The following is a 26540-nucleotide window of genomic DNA, read 5'->3' as shown; positions in this document are numbered from 1 at the left end:
TAAATGTTGAGTTAATTTTCATAACGCGATAATTTGCTGTGTAATTAATTAATCTAATTAACGCGATAAACTGACAGCCCTAATTGTAACATATATTATGATTGTCAGGTTTTAAACTGTGTGGGTATGAAACTGGAAGAAAGACTGTCAGGTTTTAAACTGTTTAAACAGTAATTCAGAACTGTTCTGTAAAGTGGAGAGAACAATTTGATTGCATTATTTTACTCTGTCTATTCTATTTTATTCTATTTTACTGTTGTCTATTCTATTTTACTGTGAAATCGGGCCTGGCTCAATCTGAATTATTGTCCATAACTACAGGTGTACTGCAAGGTTCAGTGTGTGGGTTCTGTCCTTTTGACTATTTATGTTAATGATATTGTTTCTTCTTTGAACGAATGCCATGCCCATTTGTATGTGGACAATACTATTGTGTACTGTATCGCTGACACTGTTCAGTTGGCCACTGAGAACTTGTAGCTTTCTTTTAATGTTCTCTAAGTAACTTTGATCAATCTTAAATTAGTCCTCAATGCTAGTAAAACAAATTGTATGCTGTTCTCCAGAGCTGTTGATTATTATTAAGTACATATATCTACCGTAAGCTCTTCTAACATTGAGAGAGTCACAGAGTATAAATATCTTGGCTTGTGGCTTCATTTAAGTTCCATGTGGATATACTTGCTTTCAAGCTGCAACAATTTTTTTTAATTTTAAACAAAGCTCTTATTGGTAAACTTCCCCCTTACATTCACAACACTGTTGGAATGGAATCTTGGAACCTATTCTTTACGTTCAAATGACGTGACTGGTTCTTAGGGTTCCTCGAGTTTGCTCTGAACTAGGAAAACTGCTTTTTCCTTTTGATGCTTTCAACACCTGGAATGCCCTCCAACTGACTCTGAAGGTTCTTTCTTTTTTTGATGCATTTAAAAGTATGAGCTCCGACCACTGTGTGTTGTCTTTTTATTGTTTATTCATATTTGTTGTGTCTATATGAATGGATTTGCTGATAAACTGTGTTTTTTTGTTTGTTTTGTAAGCTCAACATCGCTGTAAATTAGGGTAACCTCAGGGTCTTACGAGTTTAAATAATGGTTTGAAAAGAATAAAGAAATGTATATAGTGCTTTCACAACTTATGCCTCATATTCACCCATTCACTCGCACACACACCTTGTTGGGTGCAGTTAGGGGTTAAGGGTCTTGCTCAAGGACACTTCGACATGAAGTCAGGAGGAGTCAGGAATCAAATATTCAGATTACCAGACAAGCGCTCTACCTCCTGAGCCACTGCCACATAGTTCCGTTAACGCACTGGAGGCCAAACCCGAGATAGTCCGGGTTAACTCGCCATGCTCTGGGTGCCAAACCCGAGAAATCTCTGGTTTTAATCCATATTTCTTTTATTAGCGATATCCATTAATTTTTCATCAGTCCAGTCTGACGTTATCATTGGGAATGGGTCTGAGCTCGCAAATGGCAAATACCGCCGCCTATCGTCTCCCGGATGGTATTGCACATCATTGGATTGGCTGGGACTGTACATCAAAAAAATAAGTCCGGTCCAGGTTTTACTTCTCGGGCATGCAGCTGGATACTATTGCATTGACTGGGAGCAGCGTGGATGATGTGTTTTTGGATATAACGTTGGATCGATAAATGCGATCAATATTTGGAATGGCGATCAGGAATTGGATTAATCTTTTTGCATGACGTCAGTAAGGCCTTTATGTTACGAATCTTGGGGTAATCCGATGTTCCTATCACCGCCATCGGAGCGTGTGTGTGTGTGAGGTTCGCGCCGACCAAAGTACGGAGAAGCGATTTTTCAGACCCCGCTTCTCTTCGTGCATGAGGATACATATACTATCGATAATCTAGCGTTTATTTGAAAACGATTTATAAATCAAGCGACAAATGGCACGATTTCTAAGGAAATACATTTAAGCTCGATTTGCTGGAGTGTATTGAGATGAGACGGAACGCCCTAGAAATATATTGATATTCATCACGGTATAAAATGGAAATGTATGTATGAAGATGTATCTGTTTCGTGCATGTTGACTGGAAGCAACTCATTGACGATCACTGTGTTATTTACTTCTATTGCTATTATATTTTATATGTTTTAAGCACTCGCAAATAAGTCCTATTCTCCATTGGATTAAGCGTTGGCCCAGAAGGGCCATCAGCAGAGGGCGCTGTTGGCCCTGAATGAGTTAACATGCCCCTGATCACTAACTCTCCCGGCCTAGACACAAAGCACCACACAGTCCTTCCACTATCCATTATTGATACAGGTGCAGAGTATCCTACCGGTACACAGACATGGTTTTCTGTTCTCAGTCTCTGTGTTTTCTCCTGTGTGTCGGACAGGAAAGCCAACATCTGTGTGTCTTTCCTGGTGGACATGGCTCTGGGTCTGCTGCTCGTCTCTTGGCTCTATAGAGAGAACCGCATCAGTCTGTTGGCCAACACACTGGTCCCCGCCGCCGACGTGAGTCTGTCTGTGTTTTCTTTTCTTGTTATTCATTATTTATTCATGGACGGTTGATTTAATAAGCAACAACCTGCTTTACACTTGGTTAAAAATCCTGGTGTGTTGGTCTGTAGCATGTACCTGATCTTGTCTGGTGTGTTGGTCTGTAGCATGTACAGTAGCTGATCTTGTCTGGTGTGTTGGTCTGTAGCATGTAGCTGATCCTGTCTGGGCCCCGTTCCCCGTACCTGGCTAACTGAGTTAGCCGGATAATTTTCAGCATAGCTTGACTTAAGCCGGACCTTTCCGTTCCCCGAAGTCGGATTTTCTAAATCACCATGGTAACAGATCAGAAAGTTTGAACCTGGTCCAGAGCAGGGTTAAGTTCAGTTAGCTGGATGAACCATGGCCACGCCCTCGCAAAGAAATGCCAGCTCGCTTCCTGAAATATTTCTCACAGTCTAGATCCCATTATACCATTCTGAATTATGTTTTTGTGCTTCGTTTTCCTAGAGGGGGCTTTTGAAATGTATAATAATAGAACTAAATGCTGGGGCGGCTACGTGGCGTAGTGGGCAAGGCGCTCGCCACGAATGCAGAGACGCTGGGCTCGACTGTTCGAGCCCAGCGCTCCACATTGCTTTCAGTTTAGCTGGTCGTTCATACTAATACACATTGGCCGTATTAGGGGGTGGGAAACTGATGGGTGGGGATCGGGCGTTGTGGACAGCGACTCCTACAGGTCGGTTGGTGCGCCTGCGCAGTAGAATCAGGAAGTGTCGGGGGCAGCGTGAGCCTCCCACGCGTTACTCCTCGCCACTGAGAAATCGAGCTGCGCAGGTGAAAAGATGCGACTGCTGTTACCTCAAGTACCGGAGGGGACTTGTGCTATGTATGACTTAGTCCACATTGCAGCCGGCTTGTGGGAGGCAAGAAACAGCGTTCGTGACAGGGGAGGGTTGAATTGGATGATACGAAATTGGGATGGGAGAAAATATAGAAAATGGGAGAAAAAGTGGATCAAAAAAAATAGAACTAAATGCTGATAATAAATCATATTCAGCCTATAGATTTACTTTGTCCTAAATAAAATAATGCACGTCATATACGGCGCTCCGAGTCGCGATACACGCTGCATGTGGTTATTTTAATAACGGCGCATTGCAAATGTGAATCCTGCGGGGATATTTTTAATGAATGAAACCTATCGGCCGTTTGGCTCTGATTAGTTTCATACATTCTCCGCTGTAGATTTGCTTAACGGAGCGCCCGGATTGTGTTTCATTCAAGCATAAAATTGAAGTGTCTATGCGTGGATTGTGGTTTTTGTGGATTATGAATTACGAGGAATCTGAGGATTGTTGAATTGTATCATCACTCACACGTTATTGTGATATTGTAACTGGGATTAAAATGTCTGATGAGATGCGCTGTTTGACGGATTTGAGCAATTGAATGAGCCGTTGACGTCACATTAATGCATTTGAGAATAAAGAGATAAAACTTCATTCAAAAGAAAAATATTCGAAACACGGGTCTCTTGTCCATTGATGGATACACAATGGATATATCCCGTCTGGCACAGTGGTGCAACGGCTAGTGCTCACTCCTGTCAAGCGGACGACCCTAGTTCGAAACCCCGCGTTTCCAATATAATTTTTTTGGAATATAATATTAATGACTATATGCAAAAGTAGCCTAGTTTTAAGTTAAAATATTATAAATCTACATGCATTGAGGATGTCATTCTTTATATAGCTCTCAAAGTGCACCAAATTGAAGCATTTACATTGCAAAAAGAAAAAAAAAATAGAAAAAGGGGGGATTCGAACGCGGGTCGTCCGCGTGAAAGGCATAAGGACCAACCATCACACCACGGTGCCAGATTAATAAAACATCCACCATACATCCATCAATGGACAAGAGAGCCGTATCCTTATTCTGAAAGAGTTGAACTAATTATTTTCGCTAGCAAGATCTCATTTGATTATTCATTCCATAAGCCTACTGCCAGCAGGCACGTTTAAAGAAATATAATCTGATTGATTGGGGTAATGAGGGACTTAAAATTAGCCTATAGATTATGCATTTAACTTGTCGGCGAGGCTATTGAGCCGTACTGCATTGTACCCATTCTGCAATCTGTTAATAAAGTTTTAAATCAATCAATCAATCAATGCCGTTAGAAAATCAGGATTTCTGCGATCGACACCTGCTGTCTTTTCAGCTGAAGCGGCCGCGCGCAATTATCCTGAGTCTCAAGTCTGGTTCAAATGAACGAGACTGAATCAGCGTTCGAGGAACAGGAAAATCCCGGATTCAAACATCGGGTTAATTGAATCTGGATAATGGGACTCTTGATCGACTTAGTTGAACCAGGTACGGGGAATAGGGCCCTGGTGTGTTGGTCTGTAGCATGTACCTGATCTTGTCTGGTGTGTTGGTCTGTAGCATGTAGCTGAGAAGCTGGAGGAACTGCTGCAGTGGCTGATGGGAGCTCCGGCAGGCCTGAAGATGAACAGAGCTCTGGACCAGGTGCTGGGACGCTTCTTCCTCTACCATATTCACCTCTGGATCAGTGAGTTACCACACACACACACACACACACACACACATACACACACACACACACACACACACACACACACACACACACACACACACACACACACACACACACACACACACACACACACACACACAAGTTGTAATTGTCATCCTTCTCATGGTGTAAGGAAATACAGTATCCCCACGCCCACAGTGTAATATAAAAACAACAATATGAAACAATAATATAAAAACAACAATATGAAACAATATAAAAACAACAATATGAAACAATAATATAAAAACAACAAGATGAAACAATAATATAAAAACAACGAGATGAAACAATAATATAAAAACAACAGTATGAAACAATAATATAAAAACAACAATATGAAACAATAATATAAAAACAACAATATGAAACAATAAAATAAAAACAATATGAAACAATAATATAAAAACAACAATATGAAACAATAATATAAAACAACAGTATGAAACAATAATATAAAAACAACAATATGAAACAATAATATAAAAACAACAATATGAAACAATAATATAAAAACAACAATATGAAACAATAATATAAAAACAACAGTATCAAACAATAATATAAAAACAACTATATGAAACAATAATATAAAAACAACAATATGAAACAATAATATAAAAACAACAATATGAAACAATAATATAAAAACAACAGTATCAAACAATAATATAAAAACAACAATATGAAACGATAATATAAAAACAACAATTTAAAGACCGTAATTAACATTAACTCATTTAGCGCCGGGGATTAGTCGGGGCCCTGTGGTCGCATTGCCACACATTAACATAATAATAAATAATAATAATAATAATAATAATAATAATAATAATAACTTCGTTTTATATAGCGCCTTTCAGAGGACCCAAAGTCGCTTTACATAGGGGGGGGGGGGGGATGACAAATTAACAAACATAGTGGACAGACACAACATATACATATAAAGTGAGAAAGTTAGGGGTTAAAGGCCAAGTTGAAGAGGTGGGTTTTGAGCAGTTTTTTAAATGAGTCCAGAGTTGGGGCGGTGCGGAGTTCTGCGGGGAGGGAGTTCCAGAGGGTGGGAGCTGCCACACTGAAAGCTCTGTCCCCGAACGTCCGTAGTCTGGTTCGGGGGATGGAGAGCTGACCAGTGTCCGTGGATCGCAGGGACCGTGACTGAGTGTAGGGGTGGAGGAGGTCAGTGAGGTACTCAGGTGGCAGGGCGTGAAGGGATTTGTAGGTGAGCAGGAGGGTTTTGTAGGTGATGCAGGATTTGACGAGGAGCCAGTGGAGGTGGATGAGGGTGGGGGTGATGTGCTGCCAGGGTTTGGTGCGGGTTAGAACCCTGGCAGCTGAATTTTGAACATACTGGAGCCTGTCTAGGGTTTTGCTTGGGCCCCCGGCCAGGACCCCGTTGCAGTAGTCCAGGCGGGAGGTGACGAAGGCGTGGATGAGGGTCTCAGCTGTGGTGTCGGAAAGTGATGGTCGGAGTCTGGAAATGTTTCTGAGGTGAAAGAAGGCGGATTTGGTGAGGGAATTGACATGGGATTGATAGGAAAGGGTGGAGTCCAGGATAACGCCCAGGTTGCGGACCTTAGGGGATGGGGAGATGGAGCAGCGGTCAATGTTGAGGGTGAGATCCCCAACCTTCCGGAGCAGGGCCTTGGGTACCACAACCATGAGCTCGGTTTTATTGTTGTTGAGTTTGAGGAGATTAGATGACATCCAGGTTTTTATTTCGTGAAGGCAGTTGATAAGGGAGTGTGGGGGGAGATGGGTGGATGGTTTCAAGTCAAGTCAAGAGTTTTAATTGTCACGGCATACAAGTATACAATGAAATGCGGGTGGTCTTGCCCGCAACGATGTGCAATACAGTGGTACAACATATACTAGAATCCAATAAAAAAAAAAAAAACACTGTGCAATAAACAGGTAACAGGTAACATGGTGCGACATCTCGGTATCTGTACATAGTTATTTACAGAGCATATAGGACATGCTAGGTAGCTTTGGTAGTGCAATACACTGTTCCTGTTATACTAATTTAAAGTGGCCTTTCCTTTTGGCCATAAGTGTGCGTGTGTGCGGCATGAGTGTGTGCCCGCTCATGTTAAAGTGTTAAGTGGCTGCTAGTGTGTGAGCGTGCACAGCGTGCGTGTCGTGTGTGTGCTCATGTGTGCTTATGTGTGGATAGTTCAGTGTTCTGTGGTACTCAATGTTCATTGTTCAAGACTCTGATGGCCTGGGGGAAGAAGCTGAGCCTAAGCCTCTCTGTCCTAGTAGCTGGGGTTCGCAGGCGTCTGCCTGACCTCAGCAGCTGAAACAGGCTGTTATTGGGGTGGTGGGGGTCTTTCATTATTCTGCAGGCTCTGGATTTGCACCTCTTGTTGTATAGAACCTGCAGGGGAGGTAGTGCAATACCCATGGTACGCTCGGCTGAGCGCACCACTCTCTGTAGGGCCTTCTTATCCTGTGCCGTGCTGTTTCCATACCGGGCAGTGATGTTTCCGGTCAGGATGCTCTCTACAGCTCCTGAGTAGAAGGACTGGAGTATCTTCCCCGATACTCTGAACTTCCTTAACTGTCTCAGGTGGTAGAGGCGCTGTTTCGCCTTCTTTACTACTGTGTCTATGTGTGTTGACCATGTCAGATCCTCTGAGATGTGGACCCCCAGGTACTTAAAGCTGCTCACCCTGTCCACGGTAGCCCCGTTAATCATCAGTGGTGTGTGTGTCTCCTGCTGTCCTCTCCTATAATCCACGATCAGCTCCTTGGTTTTACCAATGTTCAGGAGCAGGCTGTTGTCCTGGCACCAGCGTTCCAGTACCTCACCTCCTCCCGGTAGGCCTTCTCGTCGTTGTCCGAGATCAGCCCCACCACCACCGTGTCGTCTGCGAACTTCACTATGGAGTTGGTGGAGAGGTAGAGTTGAGTGTCGTCGGCATAGGAGTGGAAGCTGAGGCCATGGCGGCGGATGATCTGACCGAGGGGGAGCATGTAAATGGTGAATAGGATTGGGCCAAGTACGGAGCCTTGGGGGACGCCTTAGTTGACTGGGGCCGGGGTGGAACAATGGGGACCAGCCACGAGTTAATACGTGTTTCGAATCCATGCGTTGTGGACCAGAGGCACGTATATAGCCGTGGCAAGTTATTATTGTTTTATTCCATATTAATAACCGGATCAAGATCGCCAATCAACTCTGCAGATCTACCCGACTCTGTGGAATCGGCAACATGCAATACCGGCCAGATCCTCTTAGGGGCGCCATCGCTCCACTGCAGTATCATTGTGGGCGAATGGATTTCTTTTTTTTTTACCCTCCAACAGAGTATCATATTACTCTAATCCCAAGCGAACATCATGAACCGTGTATCACGTTTTGAATCGCAGATCTCACCATGGAATAAGGGGATTTATCATCAACCAATGGACATATCGATCTACCAGATGCCGGTCGATAACGGGGAAATGCTGTAGGGTATCCCACAGGCTGACGGTAAGACCTTATTCACCTAAATTACAGCCGGATTAGACATTGTTGTGAGACGCAAGCATTCGATCAGTGAATGTGGCTACTTCCACGGACACTCTATTGGTAATCAATAATACTAATCGACGTTCCCCGCCGCCCCACTTTCATCCATAGATGCTATGGGATAGTCAGCAGTTTGTGTTATTTCATTAGCATATATACAACAGAAATGCCGTTGAATATAACGTTAGTAGCCTTTAGCTCTATAAGTAGCTTTCCAGAAAATATATGAGACGAAATCTGCGATAAAGCTTATATTCACGGCGCTATAAAATGACAACCTATTGATGGATTTTTTTTTCTTTAAGCCATTTTGAAGGGACTCTTTATGAACTCAAGTGACAATGACAATGGACAGATAGCAATACTATAAAGTATAGATATAGCTCTACAAAGACATGGTGAATATAAGTATGGTTTTAGAGCGGCTCAGTGGCCTCGTGGGTAGAGTGTCCGCCCTGAGTTCGGGAGGCTGGGAGTTCAACCCCCGGCCGAGTCATACGAAAGACTATTTAAAAAATGGTACCCATAGCCTCCCTGCTTGACACTCAGCATCAAGGGTTGGTTTGGGGGGAAGTCCTTGCGACATACTAGCGTCATGTCCAAGGGGTGTACTTGTACATCAAGCTGCCTCACGCTACGGAAACAGGAGATAGGCTCCTGCCCCATGTGCCGTTACGGCTCGAGAACCATTGGTTCTCAAAGGCAACTTCTTCTTCTTCTTCTTTAGAGCGGTCTAGGGTGATTCATGAAATCCTGAGTTAAAGCCCTATACGTCGATTCCACTATAGATGTTGCCATGTCTTGCCTGTATACACTATTATCCCGAAATCAAATCTAGATCATAGCTATTATGTTCCATCATGAATGCATGAAGGGGGGGGGGGGGGGGGGGGGGGTTGTGTCTGATTATTTGATTGTCAGTAACGGCATTCGCATTGAACACTAAAAACGGTTATCAGCCCGATCGGTATGAAAGCATTGCAGGATCAAGCTAAAATTGACGTCAAATCGCCCTTACCTGTGGCCGGGAGTATTCCAAAAATAATATTACAATTGTTTGATCGCCATCTGGTATATCCAATGTCCATTTCGTCGACGGCATAATTCACCACAACATATGGATCGGAGATATTTGACGCGCTTCGATGGAACCGGGAGAACCCTCGCCCGACAAGGAAAAGTGAAACCGGAGACCTGGGGCCGTCCCACAGAGAAATATACAAGGGTAGAAAGGGTGCTCGATACCGCCGTCTAGCGTGATGCGGCCGGTATTGCACTTTTACATTCTCATGAGGATTCCCCATGTTAACCCAGAGTCCGTGCGCCTGTAATGAATAGAAATATTGAATAAAAGAAATAACGATCAAATAACGAGTATACTCATCGTTGGCGGGGAATGTGTTAAATATGAAAAAGAAAACAAGACTAGCGCCTAGTTAAAGCCAGAACAGGGATAAATACCAGTGAGGAATCGGGATACATATTTACGTATGATTAATATAAACAACTAGGTAGCGTATATACTGTGTCGCACTCAGTGACACATGCACACGGTCTGTTGTTCAGTAATATATAACACTCAACGCATGTGTGTTTCAACAATGGGAAGTCAGTCAGTCAGTCACTCACTCACTCACCCACTCAGTAAGCGACTGAGACTCGTATTGGCTGGGGCCCGTTCCCTGTGCGCGCAGCAAAAAGAAAACAAATAAAACAACACTTTTAGGAATAGGAGATTATGCAACAGTGGGATGCAGTGTGAAAACAATGTAGCAGCAGCTATTATGTAAAGTGTATTGGTGCAATAAAGTGTTCATGTGCAGTATGCGGCACGGTGGTGTAGTGGTTAAACACTGTCGCCTCACAGCAAGAAGGTCCAGGGTTCGATTCCCGCTTGGGGACCAGGTTTCCATGATGCCAGTTACCCAGGTGGGGTATCTCCCAGGCCTTTCTGTGTGGAGTTTGCATGTTCTCCCCGTGCTCGCAAGGGTTTCCCCCCGATAAGATAAAACCCAATGGAAAAACATGCACAACAACAAGATCGCTAACGCTGTGGCGTCCTTGACGAAGACGGACAGGGGCACTTGGATTGGTCCCCTGGCGCGGCTCACGTTGACGCCTGTCTGCTCCCGGCTGCCCTTGGGGGGGAAGGACGACGGGATGGGTTAATCGCAGAGACGAATCGCATGCATGCATGATGCATCGCATGCGTGCCGATTAACACTTTCAGTGCCACCAGGGGGCGCACGACTTAGTGCTTGAATGCCACCATCGGCGCCAATGTTAACGTTAATATCGCCTAATCTATGTTTTAAATTATGGCTATGTGTCTAATCTGCCCGTCGCTTATCAAAGAATCATTTTCCAGTCAGTGCTGTCGGCAGATTGGTTTTTTATTGCTTCATTTCCGTTTGAGAGCATTTTGAAAAGCGCCCGTTTTCAGGTGAAAAACAGTCCATTCTGTGATAATCGCCTTTTACTGGAATATTCCAGAACGTTGATATTTGTATGCCTATTTATGAATCGTTTTCAAATAAACGCTAGATGATCAATAGTATACGTGCACGCACGCACATTCGAGGTGCGCGCTGATAATAGCCGTTTTCATTTCCTCATGGATTTTACAGTGAAACCGCACATTTCACAAAACAGCTTATATCTTCATGAAAACGAGTCTGATTATCCTAACACTGATAACATAGATTCCTTACCTGACATCAGATGGTATCCAAATGGTATATTCCAATTCCTGATCACCATTCGAAAAAATCGATAAGTGTATAGATCCAACGTGTGTACAGTAGAACACATGATTCCCCGCGGCTCAGAGGCTCCAGAATGAACTCTGGTAACCCCGGCTGCATCAGTGGACTGGAAAATGTGGACTGGAATATTTTTTTCCCCCATCGCTAAAAAAAATTAAAAATCCGAGAATTCTCGTGAGTGGCTTTCAACGTAACTATCGTAAACCCGAGATTAGCCGTGAGTGGCAGTCAAAGTGTTAATGACCTCTGAGCAGGTCCTAAATTATTATTATATTATTATTATTATAATCCAGGAGGAAATGCACACACACATCCAATCCATATCAAATGATCAATTTATCGATGGTGCACACAGCATATCCACCTATCCATTGTGGCACTGGTGTCTGTCGATACACACTTCCACACAGAGCCTTCTTTTTCTCTTCCCAGGCTACATCCACATGCTGTCTCCCTTCATGGAGAGGATCCTGTGGTACGGCGGCCTATCGGCCTGCCTGGGTCTGACCTTTGCCCTCTCCCTGCTCTCCGACATGGTGGCCCTGCTCACCTTCCACATCTACTGCTTCTACGTCTACGGAGCCAGGTGAGACTGCCATGTGAGACTGCCAGGTGAGACTGCCCTGTGAGACTGCTGTGTGAGACTGCCAGGTGAGACTGCCATGTGAGACCGCCAGGTGAGACTGCCCTGTGAGACTGCTGTGTGAGACTACCAGGTGAGACTGCCATGTGAGACTGCTGTGTGAGACTGCCATGTGAGACCGCCAGGTGAGACTGCCCTGTGAGACTGCTGTGTGAGACTACCAGGTGAGACTGCCATGTGAGACTGCTGTGTGAGACTGCCGTGTGAGACTGCCGTGTGAGACTGCCGTGTGAGACTGCCAGGTGAGACTGCCCTGTGAGACTGCCCTGTGAGACTGCTGTGTGAGACTGCCATGTGAGACTGCCATGTGAGACTGCCAGGTGAGACTGCCAGGTGAGACTGCCAGGTGAGACTGCCCTGTGAGACTGCCAGGTGAGACTGCCCTGTGAGACTGCCAGGTGAGACTGCCCTGTGAGACTGCCAGGTGAGACTGCCATGTGCCCTGGTTCCCAAAGGTTCTTCACATGTCTCTTGAGAGAGAACAAGCCATTGCAAGTTTTTAGCGATAGGCCATTGCCACGCCCACAATTTAGCCAATTGGCATGAACACACACACACACTCTCACACCTTCACACATGCACATTTGACCCCCATGCCCAGGACGATACCTGTGGCCGCTAGAGATTGGAGAAATCTTTGTTGACCAACCAACAGAGTGACCTATAGAGCTGCTGGTCGCAGCTAAAGATGGATTATATCCAATATAGAATTCTTTGTTCAGTTGAGACTTTTTTTTTATGGCTATATCTTACCTCCAGGAGGCAGTCAATCACAACTGTTTGCTTTGTCTACAGAGAGAGCCTGTTCATTCACATCTATAGAAGCATTGTTGAGCTACACATGGTTCTAAATGTCACTTTAAAGGGTTTAATTTTCACTTGAAAATGTGTGTTTGTGAAAGTAACACATCTGGCCTGTGCAGACAAGCTTGTATGCTCTTTACCAACTGGCAAGGTTGAACTTCAGGAAATGTTACTGAGTTCCTCGTTCTCTTTATGAATTCTTTCTGACCGACCTACCACCTCATCATCCCTTGGTGTATAAGACGGGTTTGATTTTTGTCATTCATAAATCACTTAACATTGCTTCCAGATCCCATTCAGTTTGAAAGTCCATCAGATGTCCTACCGACGGTATTATGTGTTAATTGGTGTCAATTAACCAAAAACCAACCGTAACCCAACCCGAATTGGGGATGCACTGATACTAGTGTCTCAAGACAGAGACCCTCCGGATAGCTGCCTTATTTACTAACCTTTCAAAGCTGCAGCTGAATTACAGACAGGGAGAAGCATTTGGAAATTGCGGGAGCCCGAGGCGGCTGGGTGGCGTAGCGGAGATTGCGTTCGTCACCAATGCAAGAGACTCCGGTATCGAATCCCAGTCTCAGCATTGCCTTCAGCTTGGGCCGGCCGTCGTACTGGCTCATTTGGCAGAGTCAGCGGGTGGAAGTCAATGGGTGGGGATTGGACGTTGTGGACAGCGACCCCTACAGGTCGGTTGGGAGACACCTGCACAGCAGAGACAGGTAGTGGCGAGGGTAGTGTGAGCCTCCCATGCGTTACACCTCGCCAATGAGAGTCTGCGCTGGTAGGCGAAAAGATGTGACAGGCTGCCTCCTCGTGTGCCGGAGGGAACACGTGATGCAAGGCTTCTATCCTCTCTACAACCGACCAGTGGGGGGCATTGTCGAGCAACGTTCAAGACAGGGGAGCGGAGAATTGGATACACGAAATTGGGATGGGAGAAAAATTGAAAATAAGGAGAAAAAGTGGATAACAAAAAATGTGTATCTCTGTCACAAACAGGTAATTTATGACAAATAGGGAGTCCACACGTGATAACAATTTAACAAATAATGATTTATTTAAACCTATCTAACCACACAAAAACATAAGCACATGAACACTGGAATGTTTTGTATTAGAATCAGTGGTGAGTGCAGTGTGTGGATGAGTGAGTAGATATGCTGTGGTGTGTGTTTGGTGTAAGTATCAGTGTTACAATATGTTAAAGGATGCAGCTTGGGTGTTGGTACAACCTGTGCCTGGGAGTGGAGAAAGCAGACAGAGAGGGAATTAGACAGAGACACATATATTGAGGTGCAGGCAGCTCTGCTCTGCACAGGTGAGTCTCATACAGTTAACGAGCCACCCACTCCACCATGCTTCCTGGTGAGTCAGACTCTCCATTTAGCAGGTAGAGTGGGGGTCGTCACACCCTCCCCCTAAAGAAAAGGGTTCTTCCCTATTAACAAATGACATTTTTATATACAAGTGACTAACCAAACTAAATCCATACATAAACTCAAGTAACACAATATTTTGTCCCCTATATTCAAATAAAAAATAAACATTGTTTTACCCTTCACCCATTCCCCTCACCATCCTGCCTCCGCTCTCAGGAACATAGGGCCCTAAGAAGCTATTTAAGAGAGCAGGAGACAGTAGGGATTGGGGAACAGATAGAGAGAGGCAAAACAAGGTATCCTCATGGGACCAACTTAGGGTATGCGGGACAATGCGTCCGCAATCACATTCTGAGACCCTTTAATGTGACGAATGTCCAAAGAATAGGGCTGTAAAAACAAAGCCCGGTATTCACTGACATCTTCAACCTGTCCTTGGAACAGGCTGTCATCCCCACCTGTCTGAAGAAGTCCACCATCATCCCTGTACCCAAAAAATCTACGCCCGCTTGCCTCAACGACTACCGCCCTGTAGCCCTCACCTCCATAGCCATGAAGTGCTTTGAGAAGCTAGTGAAGGGCTACATCTGTTCCTCCCTCCCCATCAACCTGGACCCTCTGCAATTTGCATATCGCCCCAACAGGTCCACGGAGGACGCCATAGCCCATGTGCTGCACACAGCAGCATAACACCTGGACAAGAGGCAGGGGAACTATGTGAGAATGCTGTTCATCGACTACAGCTCAGCATTCAATACCATAGTCCCCTCCAAACTCATAGCCAAGCTCAGGGACCTGGGCTTGAACTATGACCTCTGCCAGTGGGTCTTGGACTTCCTGACGGGCAGACCCCAGGTGGTAAGAGCCGGCAACTGCACCTCCTCATCCATCACGCTCAACATAGGGGCCCCCCAGGGCTGTGTTCTGAGCCCCCTCCTCTACTCCCTGTACACACATGACTGCGTAGCACAGCGGAACAACAACACCATCATCAAATTTGCTGATGACACAGTAGTGGTGGGCCTGATCTCTGCCAACGACGAAAGGGCCTACCTGGAAGAGGTAGAGAACCTGTCACAGTGGTGTCAGGAGAACTGCCTCTCCCTGAATGTCAGCAAAACAAAAGAGATGATTGTGGACTTCAGGAGGTCGGGGGTCAAGGACTACAGCCCCCTCAGCATCGACGGGGCACCGGTTGAGAGAGTGAACAGTTTCAAGTACCTCGGAGCCCACATATCCGAGGACTTGACATGGACCACACACATTGACAGTGTTGTGAAGAAGGCACGACAACGCCTCTACTTCCTCAGGCGCCTAAGGAAGTTCCAAGTCAGTCAGAAGATCCTTAGGAACTTCTACTCATGTACAATAGAGAGCATCCTGACCGGCAACATCACCTCCTGGTTTGGGAATAGCACTGCACAAGACCGTAGCAGACTACAAAGAGTGACACGTTCAGCCGAACGCACAATTGGAGGGGGGCTTCCCACCCTCCAGAACATTTACAACAAGCGGTGCAAGGGGAAGGCTAAGAGAATTATTAAGGACTCGAGCCACCCGAACAACTGCCTCTTTGAACTGCTGCGGTCAGGCAAGCGATACCGGAGTCTTAAGGCGAGCACAGAAAGACTCAGAAGAAGCTTCTATCCCCAGGCCATCAGGCTGCTAAACGAACAATAATCGCTAAACGAACAATAATCACTATGCAACAACCATCAAATGCACACAGCACACACACCCACACGCACACACTCACTCAAACAAACAACACACTGCAGCACCCACTCTCCACACTTTAGATCACACAAACACACTTACACTTTATATTTATTGATAAAGGATTTGCACTACAACTCGTACACCTACTGTGAATTGTACCTAAATTGCACCTCGTCCCATTTCTCCATTTCTGCCTTGCACTATATAGTATTATATATTAGTACACTGCACAGTATTGTATATTGTATGGTAACTATGTCTATTCTGCATCGAACATTGTACATATGTCTAAACTGAACACTGTGACCTCATTTTTTTACTTCTAATTTTACTATGTTATTTTATTTCATACTTATCTTGTCTTGCACAGTCTCTGGAGCGCAACAGTAAGAAGCATTTTGTATAAAAGTATTCTGTACTTCTGTATGACAACTATTAAAGAAACTTGAAACTTGAAACTTGAAACCTCATCAACCTCTGGTTGGGATTTTGGAGGGACTTTAAAAAGGTCAAAGGATTATGATCCGTGTACGCCACCAGGGGAGTCACCCCTGACCCCAGATACACGTCAAAATGTTGGAGTGCCCAAATCAGTGATAACGCCTCCTTCTCGATAACTGAGTAGTTAAGTTGGTAGGTGTTAAATTTCCTCGAGAAGAAGGCCACCGATTTATCCACCCCATGCACATCCGCCTGCAGGAGGACTGCCCCTGCCCCCACGTTGGAGGCATCCACCTGTAATGAAAAGGAGTCATTTAAACGTGGAGCAGTTAACACAGGTTCAGAGCACAATAGGGCCTTCACATTTTCAAATGCCACTTGGCATCTGCCTGACCAGACATACTTGGAGTCCTTCCTCAACAAGTTAGTCAACGGCTCGACTACGGATGAGAAGTTGCGACAAAAACTCCAATAATAGCCCACTAAACCCAGAAAACGCATCAAATCCTTTTTTGTCGCTGGAGGGGGATAATTTACAATAGCCACAACTTTATCCTGAACCATGCGTACGCTGCCCTGACCGACCACCTTTCCTAAATAGGTGACAGTGGCTCTTGCAAATTCACATTTGGCCAAGTTAATAGTCAACCGTGCCCAGACCAATTTTTTGAACAGTGCCCGGATACGCTGAAGGTGTTCAGACCATGTGTCGCTGTAGATCACCACATCATCCAGGTAGACGGCACACCCATCCAGACCAGCCACTACTTTGTTCATAAGGCGCTGGAAAGTAGCGGGGGCGTTTCGAAGACCAAACGGCATGACTAAATATTTGTACAACCCAGAGGGAGTGATAAAAGCGCAAACCTCCTGGCCACGCTTAGACAGCGGGACTTGCCAATAACCTTTTAAAAGGTCAAACTTACTCACGTAAGTAGCCGATCCCACCTGATCTACACAGTCTTCCATGCGGGGAAGAGGAAAGACATCTGGTTTGGTAATGTTATTCACTTTACGAAAGTCAGTACATGGTCTATAGCTTCCGTCGGGTTTACCGACCAACAGGCAAGGCGACGCCCAACTTGACGAACATGATTCGGCAATTTGGTTGTCCAACATATACTGAACCTCATTGTCCAAATGCTTGCGTTTCTCGGGTGAGACACGATAGAAGCGCTGCTTTATTGGGGCTGCCTCTCCCACATCCACATCATGTTCAATTAGATGTGTGCGTGAGGGTACATCTGAAAATAAAGCAGGATAACGGTTAATCAGAGCTATTAACTCAACACGCTTCGAGTCATCCAAATTTGCCAAAATCACATCCAACCTCCCCAATGACTCTGAATTTTTGAACCGCCCCTGCAACACCACATCCGGGTTTACTCCTTCCTCAGGGCCGGCTACTGGAGAGGTGGACCTGTCCACTGTAGTGGTACAAAGAGAAACCTTCTCAGTCTCCCCATTATTCTCCCCATCATTCACCCCCCCTTCAGCACGGCCAGAGTAGTAGGGTTTTAAAAGGTTCACATGACACACCCTATTTGCCCTCCTGCCTTTGGCAATAACATAATTCAGGTCAGACACCCGCCGCACAACAGTGTAAGGGCCCGTGAACTTTGCCTGAAATGGAGACGTTACTACCGGCTGTAAAAGCAAAACTTGATCGCCAGCCTTAAACTGCCTAAGCTCAGTGCGACGATCATAAAGGGACTTCATCTTTCCCTGAGACCTCCCCAACTTCTCCTTCGCACACTCAACAGACAAAAACAACCTGCGTCTGAAACCATTGACATAATCAACCAATTTCCGAGGGGGTTCTGTCATGTCCCAGCTGTCTTTCAACACAGCCATGGGACCACGTCTTTGTGACCAAAAACCAGGTCATTAGGGCTAAACCCCGTGCTCTCCTGGACTACCTCCCTGGAGGCCAATAGAAGCCAGGGCAGGCCCTCCTCCCAGTCACCCCCTAACTCCACACAATAGGAGCGCAGCAACGACTTCAACGTCTGATGAAAACGCCCTAACGCTCCCTGAGACTGGGCATGATACGCTGACGCTTTGTTGTGCCTGATGTGTAGTTGCCGGAGAACTGCCGCAAACATGTGTGAGGTGAAATTGGAACCCTGATCACTCTGAATGACCCTGGGTACCCCGAACACAGAAATGAACTGTGTGAGCGCCTTAACAACAGACTTTGTCGTTATTGACCTAAGCGGAAACGCTGCCGGGTATCTGGTCACCTGACACATTACCGTAAGCAAATACAAATGTCCCTGTTTGGAACGCAGCAATGGCCCAACACAGTCAATAATCAAATGTTCAAATGGCTGATCAACAGCAGGAATAGGAGAGAGCGGGGCCGGTGTGATGGTCTGACTCGGTTTCCTAGTTAACTGACACGTGTGACACGTTTTGATTAAGGCTGTCAAATATATCGCGTTAATATCGCGTTAACTCCCGATTCTATTAATGCCACACATTTCTTTAACTCAAGATTAACTAAAAAAAAAAAAAAAAAAATTACTAGACTTCACTCAGGTGTATTATTGATGCTCTCATTGATACTATGTTTGTTTCTGAAGTGTGTGTGTGTGTGTGTGTGTGTGTGTGTGTGTGTGTGTGTGTGTGTGTGTGTGTGTGTGTGTGTGTGTGTGTGTGTGTGTGTGTGTGTGTGTGTGTGTGTGAGATATAGAGAGAGAGGGGGGTGAGAGAGATGAGGAAGGGGCAAAAGAGCTGGGAGAGTGTGTGTGTGAGGTAGAGAGGGGGGTGTGTGATTAATCAGCCCTTGTGTGTGTGAATGTAACAAGTTCCTAACGTTTTCTTTCCCCTATTATTTCATGCACACTTTATTCATTGTTTTAAATTATTATTTTCTTTTAAGTTATTTTGTGCATCACTCTGTTTTGAATTTGATGCAAATTTGCAATGCATGAGGGTCATCCTTTTGTGTTAAATGGCTGCACAAAGCAAGCATTTGTTGACTCGCATGTTGATAAGAGTATTAAAACTTGGAACTTGAAAAAGATCTGTTTAAGGTAAAAAAAAAATTTAAATAAAAATGCGATTAATTTGCGATTAATCGCGAGTTAACTATGGACAAGCATGCGATTAATCGAGTTAAATATTTTAATCGTTTGACAGCACTAGTTTTGATATATGCGGATATATCACGTTTCAAACGGGGCCAAAAACAGTGTCTCAGCGCACGGTCATACGTGTTCCTCACTCCCTGATGCCCTGCCACATTGTCATGACAGGTCTGCAACACCAACGGACGAAATTTGCATGGTACCACAAACTGAAAAATGGGGTCACCCACGAAAGCATCCCCATGCGGTATCCACTTCCGAAACAATAAACCGTCATGAAGACAGTATCCCTGCGCCGAGCTACCTATGTCTTCAAACGGCACGGCCTTCTCAAACAGTTCTCGTAAAGCTGGATCATTAACCTGTTCTGCAACCAAATCAGCCTTCGACATGGACTGGAGTTGCTCAGGCAGAATCAAACCCACATGAACCGATTCAACACCTGTCGCCTGGGTAATACCCGGTGTGTCACCCGCCGCTGTCATGGCACGCGTAACCGCACAGGCTGGATACACAATGACATCAGATGAAGTGTCTAACAAAGTTGGACTAGGTGACTTTTGGGTGACTACATTAGGGAGAGGCCCATCGGCCCACACTCGTACCCCGGCCAGATTGTTACCCAAAATGATGTCCACTCCATCAACAGGCAACTCAGCACGCACACCTATCTGCACATCACCATTCCCCAAACCTGAAACAAGAGAAATGTTATGCACAGGAACAGGGAACACAGACATCCCCATCCCTCGAATCAAGATAACATCCCCTGTGTCAGAATCAATTGAAAAAGGCAACACCGACTCACGCACAAACGAATCGATTGAGCCAGTGTCCCGCAGTATCTTGACCGGCACCCTAACGTCACTGCCCTGTAAAGACACAAAACCATCAGAAAGAAACGCACCATACTCTTCCAGGCACGTCTGTCCTATGGTCTTAGCAGACGGTACCGATGGTGACACCATCCTTTGGGTGAGGGAATTGGCCAGCAGAGCAGGTTTTACTTGCGCCTTAAACCCACCCCTCGAGCCAAGAAGTGGGCACTCATCCTTCCAATGTCCAGAACGTTTACAGTAGTTACATGTTTTGACAGACGCCGGTGGCTGTCTATTCCGTGTGTCAGACGCAGGTGGCTGTCTATACCGTGTGTCAGATTCAGGTGGCTGTCTATACCGTGTGTCACAATCACCCCTCCTCTCTGATCCAAACTTTGGACGAGGAGAAAAAGTCTCTCTGCTATGAGCCTTATCTATAGCTAAACCACAGAAGTTACCCTTGTGAATCAACACATACTCATCTGCCAATGCTGCAGCCTCCCCCGGCGTCACCGCACCCTGCTGTGTAATGTAAGTTGCCACATTTACAGGAACAGAGTTTTTAAACTGTTCTAACACCAGCAGATCAGAGAGTTGGTCAAAGGTATCGACACTAGACGCTACACACCAACGGGTAAACTGGGTACTTAAATCCCGTGAAAATTCAAGATGAGACTGTTTGTCCCTCTTCTTCCACGTACGGAACCGCTGTCTGTACGCCTCAGGTACAAGTTCGTACACCTTAAGCACTGCCGATTTCACCCGCACATAAACCTTACAGTCTGTGGGACTCAATGCAGAGTACGCTTCCTGGGCTCTACCAGTGAGAACACACTGTAACATCATACAACTATCCTCACTACTCCAGTGCCTTGCATCTGCCAAACGTTCAAACAATGAAAAAAAAACATCTGGGTCCTTTTCATTAAACTGAGGAAGCAAACGCAGTTCACGTAAAACGTCAAATTTACCCCCCTGAGACGGATCCCCAGTACCATCAGTAACATCAGAACTGAGCCACTTTCCTTCCCCGACCAAATCTAGCTTTCTATTCTGCACCTGAGCCTGCACCTCTACTTTGGCAAGCTCAGTCTTTTGCTTAAGTTCCTCCAAAGCCAACTCCTGTCTGTGCTTACCAAGCTGCACCTTTGTATTGACCTCTGCCTGCAGTAGCAGAAGTTCCTTCTGCTGCTCAAAACTGAGAAGCGGTACCCCAGCTGGCTTGAGAACACCTTTCTCCACCAACTCTGCCTTTAAAGTGGCCTTGACTGCCACCTTTGACAGTCTAACAGGTATCTCAATATCATAATTCTCAGCAATCGCTAACAACTGCTCCTTAGTACACTGATCAATCAGTTCTACTGATGGTGACTGCGCAAATTCCTCCACAACAGAGGCCATAATGTACTGTACCAGTGGCTACAAACAAACCAAACTTATGTCGGGACCATGAAGCGTGAACACCAATAATAAGACAGTCTGATCCAATGAACCTCCCCACCCTGACTAACTACAGGTCCTAACTAACTAACTAACTACTTCAAAACCTCAATCTTCGTGCCACTACTTGTAGGGGGTACTGATGCACTAGAACTCTCTGGGCAGAAAAAGTACCTGTTATACAGCCACTCCTCTGAGCCAGAGACGTGCTCCCGAGAGGACAAAAGCGACAATGCCAGTGCCTGTCTCTGCCTACGTTTTTGCGGCCGCCTAAAAAAGAAAATACCAAGACAAGTCCCCCTATTGGAAACCTGCCATCTTCGCCTACCCGGGGATTTTTGGTTCCCAAAACACACAGACTGTATTATCAAGGCATCAAACCCCAAAGCCACAACACAAGCAATAACAAACAAACAAACTGTAACCAAAACAAAACAATAAAACAAAATAACAAATCTCTACCACAAGAAATCTGCACAAACAAACTGCTACTCTCTCCCAAATCCCACACAACAAACACCCCCAAGAACAAATCACGTGCTAACTCCCCAACACTGGCATACAAATAATTAGGCTACAAACAAACACTAGCCAACAGGCTACAAATACTAGCTGCAAACCCACAGGTCACAGACACTAGCCAAATTAAGCAGCCTAATTACCTTTCAAAATAGCCCTCCTGTACTCAAGACAGAGCCCAAACAAATTGTCCCCATAGGAACCTAAACACAAATGCCAGCCAAATTACACAATACCAAATGCTAACCAAACTACAAATACCAAATGCTAGCATGAATCCAACCAAAAATTCAACCACACTAGGCCAAATACAAACAAATGCACCAACTCCACAAACAGGCCCTACAAACGGACTGAGCCCCCAATTTGTCACAAACAGGTAATTTATGACAAATAGGGAGTCCACACGTGATAACAATTTAACAAAGAATGATTTATTTAAACCTATCTAACCACACAAAAACATAAGCACATGAACACTGGAATGTTTTGTATTAGAATCAGTGGTGAGTGCAGTGTGTGGATGAGTGAGTAGATATGCTGTGGTGTGTGTTTGGTGTAAGTATCAGTGTTACAATATGTTAAAGGATGCAGCTTGGGTGTTGGTACAACCTGTGCCTGGGAGTGGAGAAAGCAGACAGAGAGGGAATTAGACAGAGACACATATATTGAGGTGCAGGCAGCTCTGCTCTGCACAGGTGAGTCTCATACAGTTAACGAGCCACCCACTCCACCATGCTTCCTGGTGAGTCAGACTCTCCATTTAGCAGGTAGAGTGGGGGTCGTCACAATCTCCCGTCGCTTGAATAACTCCTACCGAAAAACAAATTAGTCATAGCCTAGCTAACTGCCGAGCGGACACCTAAATGCAAAGATATATTCTTCATGGGTTTGAATACCTTTCCAGTCTGAATAGCTTTTCCCGGTGGAACATGGCTTCCTCTTCTCAAATTCTCAAACTTCTCAAACTTCTGGCACATAGAAGCATATTAGAACGCTCTAATGGAGAACATTCTGTTACAAGTCAGTGATCCTTAGCTAATGGTCAGTCTATACAAAAAAAAGTCAAGGCCTGGAATTCCTTGAAAACAGCCAATTCTTTTACATGGTGCTTAAAAAGTCCTTGAAATTCAAATCAACCATTCGCATTGAATGTTTTGTTCATCCATGATCAAATTCTTCTGAATCAAGAAATAGTTTATTTTTATTTTTTTTAAATAAAATTCTGACGAGTCGCTGTCTCGCTCGCTCTAACTGCTTTTCCTCATTTCTTCTTCGCGTGTGATGCTCTAGCTGGCAAGTAGGCCAAGAAGATGCTTAAAAAAAAGTCCTTGAATTTCATTTAGCAATGTCTGTGGGAACCCTGGTCTATACTGTTCAGTAGTACGAATGGATCAGGTCGGTACCTGGGATCTAAGTGGTGTCAGCGTGTCCCCAGAATGGAGAATGTGACCTGAGGCGTTATCACTGAGCAGCCATGTTGTGTATCTTTTGTATAAGACTACACATGTTGTTGTTACTCTCCTTTGATTCAGCAGTTATTATAGTGCTACATGTGACGACTTCACCTGAACCGCTGTTGCAAAATAGGATGCCTTGTTTTGATTTCCCTGATTCACAACTGGGTCAGATAATCATAATTTTTTATTTTTATTTTTTAAACACACTAACAGTATGAGCAATGCTCTTACTGTCTTCTCCAGAGTCAGACAAGAAGATAGATACCAATTTCCTCTCTGTGCGTTCAGTAGAAAGCTATCCAGCTGCAAGCTAGCCTAGCATAGCACAAATTAATTGAAGCGGCTACGGACCACTAGCCTAACTTTAAAGGTGTTTTTGGCCAACAGCTAGGCTAGGTGGTCCGTATCCGCTTTTTGGTATCTGTCTTCTCTGGAGAAGACGGTAAGCGTATTTCCCATAATGTTGGTGTTTTCCTTTAATACAGTGTTTGCTTTAGTCTACTCGAAAGTGCCAGGTCTGTGTGGTTTTAATGTCCTTGTGGGTGTATTTAATCAATCCGAAGAACAAGGTTGATCAATCGCCACAACCTTGAGTGATGGATTTGGAATGTTAATTTGAGCCTCGATCTGTGGTGATGTAGGTCGAAAGGCAGTGAAAATGTGTGTTAATAATAGTCTGGGAGGTTTTGAGAGAGAGAGAGAGGTTTGATTAAATTATGTATGTGCTCTAAAGATAGCTCAGCTTTCTCGCCCCAAGTAGCTACATAATGAAATATTACCTGCTTTCCATGTTACACTGCTCATGATGATGTACATGCCCCTGTGTTTGGGTCTGTGCACCTGCATGTATATACGAGTGGTTTATAAAATATGTATACTTAAAGGGGAACTCCAACTTTTTGGTAAATTAGCTTATTTAACATCTTCCCTGGAGTTAGACAAGAAGATACATACCTTTTTTGTCTCTGTGCGTGCATTTTAGCTTTGGGAATAGACGCTCCGTTAGCATAGCTTAGCTTCATCACTGGAAGTGAGGCAGGACAGTAGCCTTACAGTGCCTTACAGTGTATTGCAAGGTCTGACATTGACCAAACTTGATATGCATGACCTTGGTGGGCTCTAGGTCAACTCCTGAAAAGGGGGTCAATGTCAGACTTTGCAATCAAAAGTTAGGGGGCTAATAACCCTTGCCATAATTTCAGTGCGCCCCCTAACTTTTGATTGCAAGGTCTGACATTGACCCCCTTTTCAGGAGTTGACCTAGAGCCCACCAAGGTCATGCATATCAAATTTGGTCAATGTCAGACCTTGCAATACACTGTAAGGCACTGTAAGGCTACTGTCCTGCCTCACTTCCAGTGATGAAGCTAAGCTATGCTAACGGAGCGTCTATTCCCAAAGCTAAAATGCACGCACAGAGACAAAAAAGGTATGTATCTTCTTGTCTAACTCCAGGGAAGATGTTAAATAAGCTAATTTCCCAAAATGTTGGAGTTCCCCTTTAATATACTGTTATTCTGTATTCCTCACCTCTCAACAAGCCACCCGGTGTTTAGTCCACAAATACAATACTAATTTCATCAAGAATGGTGATGACCACATGCACAAGCTTGGTATCATTTGGACAGCAACACTTGGACTTAGGCTGTTCCACAGCCAGCCACTCTCTCTCTCTCTCTCTCTCTCTCTCTCTCTCTCTCTCTCTCTCTCTCTCTCTCTCTCTCTCTCTCTCTCTCTCTCTCTCTCTCTCTCTCTCTCTCTCTCTCTCTCTCTCTCTCTCTCTCTCTCTCTCTCTCTCTCTCTCTCTCTCTCTCTCTCTCTCTCTCTCTCTCTCTCTCTTCTCTCTCTCTCTCTCTCTCTCTCTCTCTCTCTCTCTCTATATATATATATACTGTTTGAAGGTCTCTTTCTCTCTCTCCCTTCTCTTGCTCTCTCTCTCATACTGTCTGAAGGTCTGTCTCTCAGGTTATACTGTCTTGAAGGTCTCTCTCTCAGGTTATGCTGTCTGAAGGTCTCTTTCTCAGGTTATACTGTCTGAAGGTCTCTCTCAGGTTATACTGGGTGAAGGTCTCTCTTTCTCAGGTTATACTGTCTGAAGATCTCTTGGGTTATACTGTCTGAAGGTCTCTCAGGTTATACCGTCTGAAGGTCTCTCTCAGGTTATATTGTCTGAAGGTCTCTCTCTCTCAGGTTATATTGTCTGAAGGTTTCTCTCTCTCTTAGATTATACTCTCTGAAGGTCTCTCTTTCTCTCAGGTTATACTATCTGAATGTCTCTCTCAGGTTATACTGTCTGAATGTCTCTCTCAGGTTATACTGTCTGAATGTCTTCTCTCTCAGGTTATACTGTCTGAAGGTCTCTTTCTCTCAGGTTATACTGTCTGAAGGTCTCTCTCTCAGGTTATACTGTCTGAAGGTCTCTCTCTCTCGGGTTATACTGTCTGGAGGTCTCTCTCAGGTTATACTGTCTGAAGGTCTCTCTCAGGTTATCAGGGCTGCAACGATTAGTCGACATAATCGACGATGTCGATTTTTTTTTTTTTGCACTACCTATCTTTGTGAAAGTGGCTTCTCGGCTCTGGTCCAGCTGAAGACTTCTTAGCTTAACATAACAGGCCGACAGTAAGTTTGGGGGAACTAATGGGATAACTGGGGATGTTGTTTGGTCCTCCTGACAAGAGTCTCAAAGTCTGGGGTGATGGTAGACAAAGCAACTCTGAGGTCATGCTCAATGTCCAATCTGTTCCTCTGCTCTGTCTTCAGCTGGACCAGAGCTGAGAAGCCACTTTCACAAAGATAGGTAGTGCAAAAAAAAATATATATATATAATCTTTTTTTTTTTTAATATCAT

At 44.8% G+C, this 26540-nt stretch overlaps 1 protein-coding gene across 1 annotated transcript in view; it reads left to right on the top strand.

Annotated features, from left to right (window-relative positions):
* The window catches only part of pigq (phosphatidylinositol glycan anchor biosynthesis, class Q), a 53335-nt gene that overhangs the window by 9893 nt on the left and 16902 nt on the right, over positions 1 to 26540 (top strand). Inside the window, 3 exon segments of the mRNA XM_084328664.1 lie at positions 2379 to 2499; positions 4933 to 5059; positions 11801 to 11954. Coding sequence (XP_084184790.1) covers positions 2379 to 2499; positions 4933 to 5059; positions 11801 to 11954 — 402 coding nt within the window.

This window comes from Notolepis coatsorum (assembly GCF_963971535.1).
Source record: "Notolepis coatsorum genome assembly, chromosome: 14".
In the NCBI taxonomy this organism is placed as follows: domain Eukaryota; kingdom Metazoa; phylum Chordata; class Actinopteri; order Aulopiformes; family Paralepididae; genus Notolepis; species Notolepis coatsorum.
Note: the sequence above shows the minus strand (reverse complement) of the source record. Positions and strands in the feature narration are given on the sequence as shown.